This window comes from Gekko japonicus, unplaced genomic scaffold (assembly GCF_001447785.1).
Source record: "Gekko japonicus isolate JY-2015 unplaced genomic scaffold, Gekko_japonicus_V1.1 scaffold767, whole genome shotgun sequence".
NCBI classification, from domain to species: domain Eukaryota; kingdom Metazoa; phylum Chordata; class Lepidosauria; order Squamata; family Gekkonidae; genus Gekko; species Gekko japonicus.
In genome coordinates, this window is record NW_015161972.1 from 577,852 (window position 1) to 597,403 (window position 19,552).

Sequence of the window (19,552 nt, forward strand, 5' to 3'; positions counted from 1 at the left end):
TGTATAACCTACATGTTTCAACCTAGAACCAAGGAAACAAACCAAACATAAAACAACATCTGTTTTCAGTTTTTTAAACTATCATAAAGCAACTTTACAAAAACATTTCATATAATTCTATGGTTATTTGCAATTTTCAATAAAAGGAAATATTCCTTTAAAATATTATCCCTTAGGCCAATAAATGACTGGTTTTTAGAATGAATCCAATTATTTATTTCATGTTATAGCAGTATATTAAGATGCTTGCCGATATGCAAACTTTTAATTTCAGTACTAAAATCTAGTAGTCATTACCAGTATGAGTCAAAGAATGAAAAGATAAACAAGGACTTCTATCTAACAGTACAGTACAATTCTACGTATGGTTACTCCAGTTTAAGCCCACTGATGATGTAAGACAGGACACTGTGTAGGATTGCACTGTAAGACATGCCATTCACCAGTTTCTAAAGGCCAGTTCATGCAGTAATTGCAAGAACATCTAGCTATGTTTACCATTCATTTAGCTATCCATGTATTCATATACGAATATCATCTGAAGTGCACAGGGAAATAATACTGGTCTACCTTACAAGGCTGTTTTATTATGATAAGATAAAAGATAGAAGCACTCTGAGCAACGAAAAAGCAATACATAATAAATCATCCCCAACAACAATATGAAGCCACATGGAGCGATTCTCTGTGACCGACAATTAAAGTACTCATTTCTTGAAGCCACACTAAACTCAAGCTTATAATATCTGGGCTACCCTTCCATGGCTGTCATTAAATAGAAATCCCACACACACAGAACAAAAGGGGGCACCACCAGCCATGGGGGGCAGAAGGAGTTGCAGCACCTCAGTGAAGAGCCCTACAAGAAGGCTGTTGTAGACCTAGGTCTTTTCTACAATTGAGCCAGCATTTCAGTAACTTGGTTGCCTTGAAACAGATTCCCCCTCTCCTGATCAAAGCATGTGGGGCTATATGAATCCTGTTTCCTGTTATAGATAGACTGACACAGAAAAGATCACTGTGATATTGTCAATGGCTAGAATGTAAAATTTTTGCTACTTGGCCCAAGCCCCTCTTTGCTAGGATTGGGCTAGCTACTACTTCCGAAACAGGGTTGGCTGCACATCTACAGATTCACAAGTGTAAGGACATGAAAGTGTCAAAGGGAAGATTGCATCCAATTTTAACTAACAAAATGTATCTTGCAGTATTTACAAAGTACTTTGATGGGGAAAAATGACATAAGTACACACCTGTGGAAATTCTTGGAAAGCTCCCATGGTTTCCTGATTTCTATCAGAGGAACCTCCAATGACAATCAAAGGCCTGAAAACACAGACATTATTTCTTAAAAATGCAAGCCTGCAGAATAGGCTTCCCAAGTCCCCCCGGGGGGCGGGGAAACCCCCGCCCCAGAGGCCCGTTCCCCACCGCTGGCGGATCGGGCCCCGGGGGGGAACCCCACCCCAATGTGTGCGTCACCTGGAAGCGACGCGACCACGCCGGGCATGCTGGGGGCGGGGCCACGGACATCTAAGGGAAAACTCTATGCCGCAGCACGGGAGTCCCCCAGTAAGTAGATATTTCAACTTGGCAACCCTACTACAGAAAGACCCAGTACGTATTTGCTCTGACCCTGAAAGAGCAGCGCATGGATTGAAGCAAACAGCATAGCTTGGGGTAAAGCCCCCTTGCATCTAGTAATCAGGAATACAGAAGGAGAGATCCATGCTGATGGTCTACACTGGCCAGCATAGTCAGCTTTAGAGCACTAATCCCACCCTCAGAGAGAGAGGGGGCTAAACTCCAAGACAGTGACTGGCCCAGCCAAAACTGATAACTCCACCCAACTGCGCAGTGGCCACTACTGCCTTTGGGTCAGGGCCACTGACATTTTGAGTCTCATCAAGTGCTTAAAGATTTTATTCTTGCGAGTTTCCACTGATTTTGCAGGAGTAGAATTAACACAGTTCTTATAAAAGCGTAGTGAGCCATTTTGCTTACTCATTACTATTATTTAGCAGTCATACTTTAGACTAGTGTTGGTATCTGCAAAATAAAAACCAGAGGGCTTTGCCTTCCTCTTTAGGATAGAGACATATGATAACTACCAAGCAAGAACATTATCATGTCTTTGACAGACTCCAGATTCAAAGGATAATGGTGACTTGCCAAAACCAAGTTATGATGTGATTACACTGATTAAGCAAAAAATGTAGCTGAGACTGACAGTATGTTTCCTGATGTGCAAGAGTTCTTTCGCTGCATAGCAATTAACACTGAGAAATGCCTGAAGTCTTCAGATTAACTATATGTTATTTGTATTTTACCTATCCCAAAAGGCCACCTTTCTAAACAGAAAAAAAATCTGGAAATAGATACCTGAAAAGTAAAACAATACAGGACACTACGCTATCTTCCTCTGGTTGTCATTACACACTAAAGAAGCACAATATCTTACAGTAGATTAATACTCAGAATCACTAAGGAAAAAAACAAAAGTGTATTACCAGCAATTCATGTTTGCATTTGCCATTCCAGCTAGAGCATGTACAAGACCCGGGCCAGAGACGACAAGGCATACACCAGGCCTAGAGGGAAATAGGTATATAAAAGCACACATGAACAAACTCAAAAATCCAAATGCATCATGTAGAGACATGACTGTGCAGTGTTATGTCAGCAGGATTACTTTGAAAAAAACCATAACCCGAATCTCTTCCTTCAGTTAAGAATATCTCGCTGTACCAAGAAACTCATGTGATGCAGCTCAGTGTCAACACACCAATGCCCTGCCATGATTTCCATGGGTGACCAGGACCTAACTGGGTTCCATTTATGGCCAAGTCCATGTATACTCTTCCACTTTGACTCGTGAAGCTGCTTCACAAAAGACACAAAAACTGCACATTCCCTCTGTAAATCCCACAGTGACTGAAGGAGAGACACAAGCAGCAGCTGGATAGATGACAAGCCTCCCTGAAGGAGTTATGATTTCATTTTTATGAACTGAAGATGTGCATCTCCGAGTCAAATGTTATAGCAATCACTATGATGACTTGCTGCAATCACCTCTTCTTCTGTATCACGAGCAAGCAGCCCTTGGATGACAACGACTCAACGAAAGCATTTGTCACCCCTACTGCCCCTCCCATCATCATCATTGTCTGGCACATCTTAAAATCTTGACTAGACCTGGTCTAGTCGAGACCCCCCCCCCAGCCCTCTGTGTACAGAATAGACTGATTTAAAGGGTTTAAAGGGCTACCATGCCAATTTTATGCTTGAAACAGAGCAGAGCAAAAGCCACATGAGAATGCTTGTCCTGAGAGGGGGAAATGCCCAATGCAGCCCACTGCTCAGAGCAGCAGGATGTGTAAAGTGGAAAAGAGAAAAACAAATAACAAAGAAGGAATATGAAAGTAGAATGGTGGGGGGGGGGGGGGGAGATAAATCTCCTTGATGAAAGGACAGGCACATTTTTTCTCAATATTCCTATAGTCTATAAAACCAACTGCAAATAATACATGCAAGCCTCACTATCAATAATGTTTTTCCATACATGGATTTTTGATTTAGCCAAGATGGGGAACAAAGACCTTCAAAAGTCATTCCCTTTTTTACATTTAAATAGGCTCAAGAGATTAAAAAGGGAAAGTTTTGTCTAATACAGAAACAGAGCAATGGTTACTGCACACACACCATCAGACGCTGTGAAGAGGTCATTGTTCACCAAAGCACATGTGTGCCACATGCCGCTATACGTGTAGCTGTATGTCTTCACTACATACTATATTGCCCTGCTACTAGAAACATGCAAAGAGTGAATTCTAGAAGGAAACCCCAACAAAGCTCCAGAAGTTATGGTCTGATGAAATAAAAGGAAACTTGGGACTGCTTTTGGAACTCAACCGAACTCTATGTCTGAAGACAAACAGAAGCACCCATCTCACCTGCCTGTCAGGTACCCAACAGCAGAGGCAGCATAGGAAGCCTATTGAAGACAAAACATAAAAGATTTAAAGATAAGAATCGGATTTCAGGTGTAATCACAATGGCGCAACATTAGTTTTCATACCTCTCTTATGGACAGCAGGGAATACTGAGTTTGAGCTCTAACCCGCCAAAGCTGAACAGTGGAAAAAATGGGACTTTGGCTCTCAGAAACAATGGATGCCGGTTACTACAGCTGGTTCTGCACTGTCATTCTGAAAAAAGATGAGTGGTGGATGCCCAGAAAACCCCAAATGACTACCACAGAGTATTGCAGGAATCTTCCCTCTGAAAGCAGGTCACCCTTTTCAGAAGCAGATGCTATGGCTCTGGCTCCTAACTGTAAAATTCATAGTTTAAACTATTATGCAAGAACATGGACATTTTTTACACATTTTGCCATCACAGAAAACTATTTTGGGGATTACTTGTGTGAATATTTTTGCCGTATACCAGCAGGTGGCGTCAAAGAGAAAAGATATGGAAGTCAAAACTTACAGAAATTGTCCTGTCAGCAGTGAAGAGAAGTAAATTTACCATAATGCTTTCATTACACTCAGGAGCTCAGGGTGGTATACATGGTTCTCCCCATTTTTATCCCCCGGCAGGGCTTTTTGTAGCAGGTACTCATTTGCATATTAAGTGACACACCCCTAATGTAGCCAATCCTCCAAGAGCTTACAGTAGCTCCTGTAAGAAGAGCTCTGTAAACTCTTGGAGGATTGGCTACATTAGGGGGTGTGGCCTAATATGCAAAGGAGTTCCTGCTACAAAAAGAGCCCTGTGGGCTGGGCCGCAACAGCCCTGTGAGGTAGGTTAGACCAAGACAGCAACTGCCATAAAGTCACATAGCAGACTGGGGATTTGAACCTGGGGTCTCCTAGATCGTAGCCTGACAATCTTAACCACTAGACCAAGCCACGATCCCTGATTTTTCTGTAGCACCACCCACAAGGATACAGAGTCACAGTTGCAGAGCTGCAAACAGCCACCACCACCCTTGGTACTCCTTGCTGTGGTCAATAACATCAGGCAAACCAGGATTTTTGAGCAGCCGCTAGTGAGAATCAGTTGTCTGCTGCACTACTCGCGGTTGATCGTGACCGCTGAAAACTAAGTGAAGTAACTCTCTAGAATATAACATCGTTTTAATTCCTGTTGTATAAATAGCATACAATATATTCCATTTTAAGGACAGATGGACAAAGTCGCTTCAAGCAAAAACGATTGGCTGAACTACCATTTGTGACTGCCTGATTATCTGTTCCTTTCAACTCTGTTGTTTACCTCAGGGATGAAATCCTGTTAGAAGCTTCTGTGTGTGGACTTGGAACAGAAGGCCAGTTCAGCGTGGATATGAGGCCCCATTTGGAAAGTAATTGCTTATGAGAATCTTTAACTTTCTACAAAGTCATTTTATTTATAACCTGCCAATAGGGACTCAAGCTGTTCCCTCCTTCACTTTAGCCTCCCAACAACCCTGTGAGGCAGGTCAGACTGACAGTGTGTGACTGGCCCAAGGTCACCCTACAACCTCCATGACAGAGCTGGGATTTGAACCTGGGTATCCCAGTGACGGAGTGAGCACCCATCACTGGCCCCAGCTCCTGCCAACCTAGCAGTTCGAAAGCAAGAAATTGCAAGTAGATAAATAGGTATCACTTCGGTGGGAAGGTAACAGCGTTCTGTGCACCTCAGCATTTAGTCAAGCCAGCCACATGACCATGGAAAAGTCTTCGGACAGCGCTGGCTCTTCGGCTTGGAAACAGAGATGAGCACTGCCCCCTAGAGTCAGATTCAAATGGCTTTCGAGCAAGGGAAACCTTTACCTTTTTATCCCAAATCCAACTCCAACACTTTAACAACTACACTGCACTGGCTCTCTAAGAGAAAATGTAGGAACTGTATAAAAGGTTAGCAACTCACAAGACAACCTAAAATATTCCTGAATCAAAGTAAACTGGCTGGCTCTTGTGCAGAGGATGAACTCTGTAGAACAGGGCCATTCAAAGAAGAAGATCCCTTTAGCTTTCTACCTGTTTGGACGATGGACTCCTGCAGAAAAACAGGACTTTGCCAATTAACTAAATGAGGGAGGGAAGGACTCAGGATGCTCCAGAAAGGCCAAAACAATGAAAAATGCTGACCATCACTTAAAGAGGGGAGAAGCAGTCGGCCTGCTCAAGACCCCAAGACTTTAGGTAAATCCTGTAGGAAAAGGCTTTAAAGGATAGAGTGGGATTCCCAAACTGTCTACCTCCCAACTTGTTAAAGCACATGTACTTAGTTTGTATTTTCATTCTAATACTTAGTTTGCATTTTCACTCTAGGCAAATGTGACAGAGCAGTTCTATTACCCCTCTCAAGTTATAAAAAATGATACCTGCCCTCTGAATGTCTTATTGCCCAGCATGAAGCAGCTCTCAGAGCACACAAGGGGAAGGGCGAGAGTAGGAATAGTTAAATTGCTAAGAATGCCGGTAAATGCAGAGAGCACAAAAATGAATAGTTAACAAGGAACTTAGCGTGGGAGCAAAACAGCAAGACTATTTATACTCAGAATGGTAGGTGGAAATGTAGTTTTTATGGAGTACCTTCGACATACAAAAGAGGGAAGAAAAGAACTATTCAGGAATTAGAAGGCAATATAACATCATATGTGTTTCCCTTCTTTTTCTCGTTCCCCTTTCCTCCAGGAATATTCATTCCTCATTCCCCTTTCCTTCAGGAAGATATTTTGAATTGGGGTCTTCATTAGCAAGGCTTTTTCTACCTCACAAGCAGGATGTCATGGCAACAACACTTTGTCAAACCGAGTGACAGGCTTAAAGAGCACACAAAACTGTGTGGGTACAAGAGCCACACTTTCCCTTCCACTGTGCAAATACTGTCAGGGCTGCCTTTGATTTCAAAGGTGGAAGTGATGTGTACATAATATTTTTATGTATACTTCTGGTGTAGAAAAAGCCCAGGGTACAGCCCCAGTCCCCCACATGAGCCCAAAGTCTGGCTGAACCAAACAAACAAAACAATGTTAACTTCCCTAAAATGGCTGCTTCAGGAGGCAGAGCCAAGTGGAATATCCCCCTCCTTGAACCTCCCAGGAAGAAACAAAGCCTGAGGCGAGAACAGAGCCATACAATGACTAAGGAAAGCCAAGGTGCTTACCAGTCCTCCTCCTCCTCCAGTGGGGTATCTGTAATCACGGCCGCGGAAAATCCTTTCATTTGAATGAATAGCAAGCCTGGCCTTACAATGGCTCCACTTGTTTTCTGAAATGCTTGGCAGGTGCCAAGGGAAATATAGGTGGGCAACGTGGATGGGCATGGGCACCACATAAAAAAAAACCCTGTTTCATGGAAATAAGTGGTTCTTTCAGGGCCCTAGTCCATGGTTGTTTAGTGCTTTAAAACTAGTACTCTGAATTATGTCCAGAAGCAATAAAGTAATCAGTACAATCCTTTCGACATCAGTAAGACACAATCACGGTAACTAGCACCCATCAACAAAAGCATTGCTGCATTCTGCATTAACTGAAGCTTCCAAACCGTTTTTGTTATATGGGGTGACCAAAGTGCACTTCAGAAACTGAACTGGCATGTGCTCAGAAGACAGATAACCATAGATAGCAGCCAACTTCAGCTCATAATGATAATTTTTGCATCAAACACCCCCTTCTTTCTCTTCCTCACTAAATGCAAAATTGCTGTATCAACAGGTGATGCATGTATTCCTCAGCCTGAGATGGTAGCACCCCATAAGATGTTTCAGAGGCTGCCAGCTTGAACTAGCTGCACAAGTCGATACGGCTGCTATAGATTCCCAGAAAATAACCTACATCTGTGCTGTCACTCTCAGCAACAGTTTTGAAGGAAGTGCAGAGGGGAGAACATGTAGAAGATGGAATCATAATCAGGCCACTTGATCTGCAAGGGAGCTCAGATCATCGGCATGTAAGATGAAGTTTCAACACAGAACGCTTAATGAGCGAACAACATATAACACAACTAGCACCACCACAGCTACTTACAGCTTGTTCATTGCGCATTCCAACATACTTAATTCCACTTGCTTGAGCAGCAACTGCTATTTCAGTTATGGGAACACCAACAATACCAAAGATGTACTCAACATTCTGAAAAGAACAAAGAGTTATAGAAAAAAAATCAGTTCTCAAAATAATTTACCTTCAGTTAACCAAATCTTAAATGCTAGCCAAAGCTCAACAGTCATTTGTACGGTGTCAATTTCTCCAAGGACAACTGTAGGTAAATACTTAAAAGCAAGCTTCTAACAACCCAATCTACATTGCTGGTACATTCAAGTATAAAACCTTTACATCCAAATCCTTTTCAAAACATTCGCTACTGAACTCTGAATTATGTCCAGAAGCAATAAAGTAATCAGTACAATCCTTTCGACATCAGTAAGACACAATCACGGTAACTAGCACCCATCAACAAAAGCATTGCTGCATTCTGCATTAACTGAAGCTTCCAAACCGTTTTTGTTATATGGGGTGACCAAAGTGCACTTCAGAAACTGAACTGGCATGTGCTCAGAAGACAGATAACCATAGATAGCAGCCAACTTCAGCTCATAATGATAATTTTTGCATCAAACACCCCCTTCTTTCTCTTCCTCACTAAATGCAAAATTGCTGTATCAACAGGTGATGCATGTATTCCTCAGCCTGAGATGGTAGCACCCCATAAGATGTTTCAGAGGCTGCCAGCTTGAACTAGCTGCACAAGTCGATACGGCTGCTATAGATTCCCAGAAAATAACCTACATCTGTGCTGTCACTCTCAGCAACAGTTTTGAAGGAAGTGCAGAGGGGAGAACATGTAGAAGATGGAATCATAATCAGGCCACTTGATCTGCAAGGGAGCTCAGATCATCGGCATGTAAGATGAAGTTTCAACACAGAACGCTTAATGAGCGAACAACATATAACACAACTAGCACCACCACAGCTACTTACAGCTTGTTCATTGCGCATTCCAACATACTTAATTCCACTTGCTTGAGCAGCAACTGCTATTTCAGTTATGGGAACACCAACAATACCAAAGATGTACTCAACATTCTGAAAAGAACAAAGAGTTATAGAAAAAAAATCAGTTCTCAAAATAATTTACCTTCAGTTAACCAAATCTTAAATGCTAGCCAAAGCTCAACAGTCATTTGTACGGTGTCAATTTCTCCAAGGACAACTGTAGGTAAATACTTAAAAGCAAGCTTCTAACAACCCAATCTACATTGCTGGTACATTCAAGTATAAAACCTTTACATCCAAATCCTTTTCAAAACATTCGCTATTGACTGTTTCTGGCCTAAATTAAGGTGTTATTTTAACCTGTAGAGCCCTAAGTAGTCCCAGTAAGCCTTCCTGTATGAACCCCATTCCCCAACAGACATCTATTAGTGAAGCCCCATTAAAGACTCCATGTAATGCAAAAGTAGATTATTTTTCCATCAGGCTTCTATCTTGCTATGAAGCCATCCAGTTGTGATCCAAGTTTAGCTCAAATAGACTTCTGCTTTTTGGGGAACAGCAAGGAAGTAGCCATGCTCCTGTTCTACACATGTTCCAGGGGTGAGGAAAAGGGGTGTGTGTACATATGAATATAACTAAATCAATACATTCTTAGTTAGACCAGTCCCATATATAATGTGCATGCACACTTTAACATCAGGGAAGAAAACCCATGAATCAAGCCTTTAGGATAGTATCACATTTTGCTCCTATCCCTACCTTGTTATGAGAAGTTAAAAAACACATAGGGTGACATTTTGAATTGTTATAAAGCAGTAAACACTGACTGAAGGAAAGAAACTCTGCTAAAACATCACATGTAACGATTAACTAATTAAATTACTGGCTTTCTAAAAAGAGTGTTCTCCTTAGATCAAAGGCCACACTGATGAATCAGTTATGGTGGAGTGGTATGGCAATTATTTACAAAATAATGATAAGGATGAAGAAACAGCTACTTTAGCTAATGATTAGGAATAGCTAATATTGCAAGAAACTGTACCTTTGTTTTTAGTCTGCAATCTTGTCTGCTTTAATGATACTCATAAGTGCTTCAAGAACTCTTGCTAAATTGAAATTCAAAATGATCCTTGGGGCAAGGTAAGAGACTCTGGAGATGAGTAAGAGACTCATGCACAAACAAGTTCTTTTTTTAAAAAAATGCTGAGAGTGAGTACGATATGACCTGATATAGGAAACTTTTGTCCCAATTTGCCACTCTCCCCACGTAGCCAAAATGAGAAACTTTTGCAGTCCTTAATATAAGAAGCATCAGGACGAGAGTGATTCATTTCGAAAGTAACCTCCTTCAGTGAGCTCTGCGTGACCACCTGGTGATAAAGGGAACTGGGCACTAAGTTGCATCATAGGGTTGCCAGGTCTGGGCTGGAAAATACCTGGAGACTTTGGAGGTGGAGCCAGGAGACAGCGGGGTTTGGGGAGGGGCCTCAGCATGGTCCAATGCCATAGAGTCCACCCTTCAAAGCAGCCATTTTCTCCAGGGGAGCTGATCTTGTCAGCTGGAGATCAGTTGTAAAAGCGGGAGATCTCCAGGCCCCACCTGCAGGCTGGCAACCTTATTGCATCAGTTGCTATAACTCGGAGAGATATGAATTGATCTCCCACCCCTGCCCTTCCCGTGCAATTTTGAAACGAACTGATCCTCCCCGGTTCCCGTACCGAGGTCAAAACAATATTTCCGGTTGCTGCTGAGTTCAAGGGTCACACTCACTTGCATCTTTAGGGCCTCCGCGATTAGGTTAGCCCCACTGACGCATTCCTCTTCCACGCTTTGAGGCGCCATCCCGCGTTCGCCTAAAATTGCCAAATCAGAGAAGACCGAACACCTCCGTCTCCACAGGGACAGGTAACCTCTCGTTGGCGTTCTGTGGGATCGACAAAGTCCCCGTTTACTGTATAGACCGCTAGAACAGCCAATAGCGGGGAAGAGACAACGGAGTGGGCGGAGCTTTCAGATAGTCACCGCCTACGCCACAAACTTTCATGTTGGGGCAGGCAAGGGGTGGGGGAGAGGCAGAGCCAGAGAACGGGTTTTGATAGGCTAAGTGTGCCTAAACAGTAGCCAATCAACATAGTGCGTGGTAGACTCTTGGCTCGCAGTGCAGGAGCTTCTGTGCGCAAAACAGGGAGGCGGGGAGAGGCAGTTAGTGCCTGCCAGGGCTGGAGCAGAGTCGGTAATGGCGCAGCTGGATTGGCGTTTTTAGAATCGTATAGGCAAGATGGGGTGGGGGTGAAGAGTGCTCCGCCAGTTGCACAGGGAGTAGCTGTGTTAATCTAGTGTAGTAAACACAAAACAAAGAGAGTCCTGGGGCACCTTAAAGTCTCTTTTCCCTTTCCGTTTGCGAACAGTGGAGTTAAGCCTTCATGAAATGCAATATGTGACATTTCTATGCGAATCTCAGAAGTATTCTACAAGGACAGCGACTGTTATAGCAACTTCCGCCTAATATAATTTATGAGGGCTACCTACAGCTTGCCTACATCTTTTTGTCTCTGAAACTGCTGTGAATATGTGTTGCATGTAAAGGGCACAGACTACAGAAGCTTATATTAGAATAAAGCCGTTATATCTTTGATGCCTTTTTAAAAAAACATTTTCAGGTACCAATTCTTCAGCCTAGACATATTTCAAGGTCGTTTTCTTGCTTTCTCCTGTATCCTGAAAGAGCACTAAAAAGAGACAGGAAAGAATGCAGGCATGGATGATTTGCATACAAGTAGTACTCGTTTTCCTGAAGGCTATATAGTAGAGTGTTATAGCTTGTCCAAAGAACAGCATACTTTTTTAAAGCCTCTACAGAAGGCAAAAAATAAATGAAATACCCAGAAAAGAGCAAGAGTCCAGTAGCACCTTAAAGGATAACAAAATTTGTGACATGGTATGAGCTTTCATGGGTCACTGCTCACTGCTTCAGATACAGCTAGAACGTTGAGTCCATCTGTCCTACATATTTGGAAAGGAGTGATTTAAGATGCCGAATGACATTAGCAGGCAAATGACAATAGCAGGCATGATTGGATTAGGTGTGATATGCAGAGGGATAGTAGGCATTGACGATATCAGTATTGGTAATGAGACAGGAAACCTAGGTCTCCATCTGGACTTACTTGAGATCTAGATTTCCTGTTGTTGAGTCCATCTGTCCCATATATTGGAAAGTGGAGTGATACGAGCTTTTGCTACAACCTTCCCATATGGAGGTTACACTCCAGCCTTTGACCACCCTCTCCTTCTCCATTATACCCTCTAATCCCCCCTAAAATTCTAAGAAATTCAATTTACTAACCATCAGGACATGTTTTACTTGATCAACATGCATATACATTGAATTAAAAGTAGCAAATAATGTATTACATGGGAGATCCTGTTTCCAGTGTGAGATCTTGCTTTCCAAAAGACAAAAGGGCAGGGACAGCTATTAGGGAGGGCTGGCCCATGACCCATTTCCAGAGGCTTTGCACTTTTGGTCCCAACCCACAGGTTAGGAAATACTGTTCTAGAGTACTGTGCATTCTATACTGAATTTAATAACCTACCATAGTATGCTAGCAAAGTAATATACAGTGGTTAACATTGTGTTCAAATCAGATTGAGTAAATTTGACAGGATAAAATGACTGCTTTGGAAGGCAGATTATATGGTATTATATCCCTGTTGAGCTCCTGACCCCAAAACTCAACCACCCTTAAATCTCCAGGAATTTCCCAGCCCAAAGTTGGCAATCCTAACAGGTACTACTCTAAGGCACAGAAGGAACTGGTATACTGCATTCCTCAAAAAGTTTGTTTTTAGGGTAATGCAGGAGCTCAGATCAGTGCTGAACATGCATGACAGCACAGTTTGCTCCCTGCTTTGCAAATGCCTATCCAGCTCAAATACACATTTCACAATATCTTTTGTGTTACTCGGTAAGCCATTCAGATACCAAACATGCAAATTCTGGTTTTTCATAGCAGTCGCTTGGTATAAATCCTACCAGTCCTCTCATTTTGCTCCCTCACACTCTTGCCTGGTGTATCCGAATTTATGCCAAATATTGGCTGCAGTCACACGGAGCATTAGCCACGCTACAGAGACGGAAGATAGGCGGATTTTCTGGGCGCGATCACACCGCAACATCTGGGAAGCGTAGAGCTCCCATGGCGAACCCGAGGCTTCCTGCCGAAGATGCGGAGTTAAAAACTAGTACCTCCGAGGTACTAGTTTCTGGAAACCGCGGGGCAAGGGCTGGCGTCTGATGGCGTTTCCGGTGGTGGCATCCGGCGCCCGCCCATGTCCCTTCGCAAACAAGTTTTTTCCCCCAAGTCTCCACAAGATTTGCACAAGCACCCAACGGCGCATGCGCACAAAGAGGAAAGCGAAAGTGCCGTTTCGGCTTTTAAAAAAATGACCCCGTTTGTCACGGCAGCGGTGCCTAGCCATCGTTTGTGTGATCGCGCCGCACGGCTCCTTTGCCGCGCTGCAGGATCGTCGTGTGATCGCCACCCTCGTTTACCCACCAGCGCCGAGGGAAGGACCCGTGGTGTGCTGCCGGCGTGTTGGATCGCGTAATCGCTAATGTAACTGCGCCAGGGCAATTAGCCACGCCTCCCCCCCACGATATCCGGCCCGTGTGATATATACAAAAACAACTTTTCAGAACCAGTGACAATGGGGGGCAGGGAGCGGCAGCAAATAAGGGTCCTTGTACTGCAGCTGTGGCACTAGTGTTCACAACCAGAAGTACAGAAAGTGCCATTGCGAATCTTGAATTTCTGTGCCTGCTGCGGCAGCACATATACTAAAATTGGAATGATACTGAGAAGATTAGTGTGGGAATCTTGAAGATTCTGTGCTTGGCCCTGTCAGTTGTATAAGTTAATGGATGCTGAAGAGTACTCTGTACAAGTTACGAGAAACCAAAGTGCTGAAACAGTTGTTAAAACTCCAGTGCATGTGAGTAGGCCCTAAAACAAAAGGGGAAAATGCATCATTTAATGGACACCAAATGTTTTATCATCTATGCATTTAAACTGAAGTCGGGGCTGTTGTAAATTACTATGTGCTAAATTTCTTTGAATTATTATCATTAAGAAATGCAGCACAAGTGGGTAAATTGCTAAAGGATTTTCCCATGTGGAACAGATTATCTAGAATACTGAGTGCTGCCCAGGCAAACTTTGCCAGCAATTAATTTTGGAAGAACATTTATGGTGTTCGGAGTTCACCTAAAAATAGCTCATGCCAGAGATCATATTTGTCACAGTATTACCCAGAAGTATTTTAATTTTCTATTGTCAGCAGTACTGTCTCCCAGAAGTGGAGCACTGCGACACTCAATGCCTGTTCTTCTCAGCAGCATTATAATAATTGTACAATTCACAAGTTAGTGCCAATATTTCCTGTGCCCGTGTTGTGAAACAAATTCATGCTATTTGTGGACCCAACATAGGTACACTTAGTTGGAAGGGCAATCTTCAATTTTAATATTCCATGTGGATTTCTCCATTCAATTTTCAAACTTAATAAGATAACAGCTACAAGCATTAGACATTTTAATTGCCTTATGTGCATTATCACTCATGTTCCACTTGCATCTGTTTTCCATTTTAGATTCATGGCAGACATTACTTGGGGCACCACCTGCATACTCATTCTCTTCTTTGAAGTTCTCCCCGTAGACGTCCACACCGGGGGACATTACATAGCTGCTGTGTATGAACATCATGTCATCTTGAATCCCAATCCAACCATAGTTACTGACCGACAGTCTGCTTTAGAGCTGATGAACAGAAACCTAGATATTTATGAGCAGCAAGTGATCCTTGCTGCTAAACAGGTAAGATAAAATATATATATCATAAAGGAGTAGAAGAGAAAATATCAGGAGCCATTTAGGAAGCTTGCTGTTGCAGACAGAAGCCTATATTTCAATAAACTGATCATTAAAAGATGCTGAACAAAACTAGAGTCCAGTGACACCTTTAGGACCAACAAAGTTTTATTCAAGGTATAAGCTGTCGTGTGTACACACACTTCTTCAGATACAGTGAAATTGAAGTTACCAGTCCATATATATAGGTAGAAGGTAAGCAGCAAATTAGCATGCAACATGATGAAGATGTTTAACAGATGCAAGGACTAAACAGGCATAACAAGCTTAGTTTATATGATCACCATTTGTTTGGATTTAATTCCTGGGGGGAAACATAGTGAGGCAAATAAATATATCAAAATTGGAGATTGATGTGTAAATGTACCCTTAATTGTGGCATGCTGAGAGTAATTAACAGAAACCCTGTTGTTACTGTAGCTCATACCCTTTTGATGCAATATATTACCCTGAAATTATTAGAGAAGAACCTGCTAGGACTTGAAATAACCTTCCAACCTCTATATTTATATTAACTGACCATTAGGAAGACTTTAATAGGATGGACTGGCATACCTTTCTTAAATCCCCAGACATGAAGGAGCTTGCCTCTAAATGTTAAAAAGGGGGTGGGGGAAGAGAACATTCTCAGCCCTGCTATAAGCATGTTGTCTCTGGTATTTCTAACACCATTGTCATTCAACACACACACGTTACCAGTAGCAACTTGTCTCCTGTGTGGCAGTCTCATTGAGGGTGAAGCTGACCATTCATTGTCCTGGCGTAACCTGACAGGCTGGGATATACTATGGAGAGGTACAAGATGTGGTGTGTCAGAGGTAGACAGAAGCACTGGCATTTCTATTTCATAATAAACATGAAGACATTTTGTGTGTTTGTGACCTAATGCTGGCCCTCTTGTGTGTCTGGGTTACAATTGACAAGAGTGGCCACGGAGGAGTGGCTCTTTGGAAACTGGCAGATAAAGGCCAGTATTCAACCACAGAAAACTGTTTGGAGTGTATGTGAAATCTTTTGAGATGGTTTGGGTGACAGTGGGACTGTACAAGGACATTATTCAACTAAGTGAAGAAAAAACAATTTTTTGAGCATGGGATCCTCAACTGTGTCAACTCTCTGGGCAGCAGCCACTCATCTGTTGAAGAAGGCTACATTAGTAGAAAGGAATTCAGTTTCATGGTGCTGCAAGTACTTGACACCAAATAATTTTTGCCTGACTTATATCAGGGATGACTGCTAAGAACCTCAGTGCTTGAGTCTTCAGAACCCCTCATATGTACAAGAGAATGGAACAGGGATTACTAGGACGGTGAGGAAAGGATTCTGAAGGATCCTCTTATATCATGGCTTATGTGGACTTGCAGTGCACCATGAAGTCTGAAGCAGCAAGACTTCAACCACTGGCTCAGCTACTGTTCCATACCTGTGGATCACATACTTTCAGGAGGCTGAATGCAAGGTGGTGGTGCCTGGCAACATTCTCAACATGATGATTATATATAATAGCTAACGAACAAGGGGAGTAGGTTCAACCTACAAGAAAAGGTGAACGTTAGCACAGAGCATCATCAGTACTCCCAGCCAGGATGACAATATTTACTGCTGGTACCCTGATCTGAAATTTCAATGGTCCACGAGACACAAAACACCCGTAAGGTATATGCATCATGTTTTCAGTGTGTCTATCCCCATATACCAATAATATACAAGAGATAGATAGATTCAGGTGGGTAGCTGTATTGGTCTGAAGCAGCAGAAAGATGTTGGAGTCCAGATATATCTGAATATATCTGGAAAAGTGTGCATGCGTGCGAAAGCTTATACCTTGAATAATCTTAAAAGGTGCCACTGGAGTAAAACTTTGTACAAGGCAGAAACACTGAGTTCATTTGGGGAATGTCTAAAAATGGGATTTGTTAATTTTTGTGTCTGTTCTTCACTGTGTAATAGTTACCTTGTTTACAGGAGCTGTACTTTACATAGACAATGAGGGATACTGCAATTTCAGGCTGTGTACATAACCTAGCTATTCAGAGCAGTATGCATGAACATGTTTGTCTGTTGGCAAGAGTTCACCATGGCAATAGGCAGCAAGCATTCATCATACATAAAGCACAAGTAAAATGAGACATCTGAAAAGGGCTCCTGTGTGTGCAAGCTTTCAAGTTCTCCAGGATGGCAAAGGAAAAAATGGAATGCAACCAGTAGAAAACGTAAGAAGCTGTAGTTGATCAAAAGTGTCTGTACAACAGCTCCCTTAAAAAGGCAAGAGCAAAAGAAAATGGTCCTTATCTTAACAGATTAGTTTTACTTGATGCACAAGTAAAAAGTCAATAGAAGTCAAACTGGGATAGTATTACCTAGAGATGGTTTTTCAACTAAAGAAAAAATAGCCAAGGACTCACTGTATAATATTATCCCAACGTCTTCAGATTCAGTTAAATGTTGCACACTATATTCATGCATAGCCACTGTCGGCTTCTCCTTGGAAGAGATTTCATGTAATTCCTTCTGTTGGCTCACAGACATCTTTATTTACCATTAGGGAGCAAAAATCATTGTTTTTCCTGAAGATGGAGTTCAAGGCTTCAATTTCACCAGGACATCCATTTATCCTTACTTGGATTTAATTCCTGATCCTGATTCTCTGACTTGGAATCCATGCAAAGAAAGATACTTGTTCAAGGACACTGAGGTATCAGTTGCAGAATTTCCTAATGTAGTAAAACTAATGTAGAAAAAATCATGCACTTCAAATGTGGAGAAGAATGTAGCACAAACATAAGACAGACTAGAAGTCTTTAATAGCATTTAGAGAAAGGAGAGCAAATATTATTAAGGAATAGAGTAACAGTGTAATCCTAAACAACAGTTACACTTGTCTAATCAAGGAGCACAGAAGAGTTTCTTTGGATTGCTTTGTCAGTTATGTTACTTTACTGAGTTCCTAATGCAATATGGATATTCTAAATGTTTTATCCTGGCAGCCAACCTGGATATTAAACATTCTTTTATTACTTATACATTTAGATCTTTTTGTGAACTCTAGTAGTTCTATATTCAGAAATTTAGGGGTGCGTCTACTCAAGGTCAGATTCTAATTGCACTGTTCCTTTGAATTCACAGCCATCTGTTTCTATCATTTTACCATGTTTAGCTGTTAAATGAGCTCTACCTACTCACCCTATTGATTCAATTCCCTCCGGCCTTCAGACAAGTGACTGGTACTGTTAAAGGGACTGATGGTGGACTGGATCTATAAATGGATGTCTGAAAGTTCAGCATGTAGAGCCTCAAATGCAACATACACAATGTTTTTTACAGCACTCCAAGCTGTATGCTTTTGCACATAAACCAAACTCCCTTGCTGAAGGCGGTATAGGTAGGAGGATAGCTTTCTTAGGGCAAACAGGCTCTCTTGGTACAATTGTTTAGGTTTCCACTTTACAGAATTAATGTTGTTCAAAAAACCCTTTCAAAATCAGTTTCAAACAAACATCTGTTAACACCCCCCCACCCCCGTTTGCTTACTGTAAGTTTTTCTGTATCTTCTACAAAGTTTACTACCACTGAGAATGAAACCTTTGGATCCAACCTGCTATAATGAATGTAAATGCCCTGAGCTCGCTTGTGGGGGAGGGCAGGATAGTAAATCTCGGAACTAAATAAATAATGTGGTGGTGATGGATGGAAAGTGCCGTCAAGTCACACCCAACTTATGACAACTCTGCCAGGTTTTCAGGGCAAGAGATGTTCAGAGGTAGTTTGCCATTGCCTGCCCCTGTGTAGCAGCCTTGGACTTCCTTAGTTGCTTAACATCACTTTCATAAACACTGGCTATCCTGTCATGGAAGGACCATTCTAATTAACACTCAGTCATAGGTCTACATCTAAAAGTGTATGGTTAATGTAACAGCTAATCAAAAACATCACCAAAGGCTTGTAGCAATATTGTACAGCATAACACTTTAAAAATACTGTTTCTTCAGGTTCTTCATCGACTTAGCTGTCTGGCACAGAAGAACAAAGTGTTTATTGTGGCCAACATAGGAACTAAGCAGCCCTGCAAGCACAGTGATTCCAAGTGCCCACCAGATGGAAGGTATCAGTTCAACACTAATGTAGCATTCAGTGACAATGGTACTCTCATAGCCAGATACCGCAAACAGAATCTGTATTTTGAATATGCCTTTGATACCCCACCACAGACAGATTACACACTTTTTGATACACCCTTTGCAGGCAAATTTGGACTCTTCACTTGCTTTGATATCCTGTTCTATGAACCAGCTGTGAGCCTGATCAAGAAATACAATGTGAAACAGATTGCATATCCTACTGCATGGATGAACCAGCTCCCACTCCTGTCCGCTGTAGAATTTCAACGAGCGTTTGCAACCACTTTTAACATCAATTTTTTGGCAGCAAACATTCACCATCCTAACCTGGGTATGACAGGGAGTGGAATATACACGCCAATCGAGTCGTTCATTTATTATGACATGGAAAGTGTTAACGGTAAGCTTATACTGGCAGAAATTCCTGTCATTGCATCACAGAATGAAAGCCACATGGATAACATTACAATACCTGACAGTAACACGCAGAAGAATGCTCCAGTCTTCAC

At 42.1% G+C, this 19,552-nt stretch overlaps 2 protein-coding genes across 2 annotated transcripts in view; one reads left to right on the plus strand and one right to left on the minus strand.

Moving 5' to 3' along the window:
* Positions 1 to 10,892, minus strand: part of HACL1 (2-hydroxyacyl-CoA lyase 1) — a 27,283-nt gene extending 16,391 nt beyond the window's left edge. Inside the window, exons 1-5 of the mRNA XM_015429696.1 lie at positions 10,764 to 10,892; positions 8,978 to 9,082; positions 3,954 to 3,994; positions 2,511 to 2,591; positions 1,254 to 1,326 (exon numbers count right to left, since the gene is read on the minus strand). Coding sequence (XP_015285182.1) covers positions 1,254 to 1,326; positions 2,511 to 2,591; positions 3,954 to 3,994; positions 8,978 to 9,082; positions 10,764 to 10,835 — 372 coding nt within the window. The 5' untranslated portion in view covers positions 10,836 to 10,892. The remainder of the gene's footprint in view (positions 1 to 1,253; positions 1,327 to 2,510; positions 2,592 to 3,953; positions 3,995 to 8,977; positions 9,083 to 10,763) is intronic.
* On the plus strand, positions 10,833 to 19,273 carry BTD (biotinidase). The gene is made up of 5 exons (XM_015429695.1): positions 10,833 to 10,898; positions 14,646 to 14,871; positions 17,471 to 17,620; positions 18,915 to 19,027; positions 19,168 to 19,273. The coding sequence occupies exons 2-5, from the start codon at positions 14,650 to 14,652 to the stop codon at positions 19,193 to 19,195; spliced, it is 513 nt and encodes a 170-aa protein (XP_015285181.1). The 5' UTR covers positions 10,833 to 10,898; positions 14,646 to 14,649; the 3' UTR covers positions 19,196 to 19,273.
* The last annotated feature ends 279 nt before the right edge of the window (positions 19,274 to 19,552 follow it).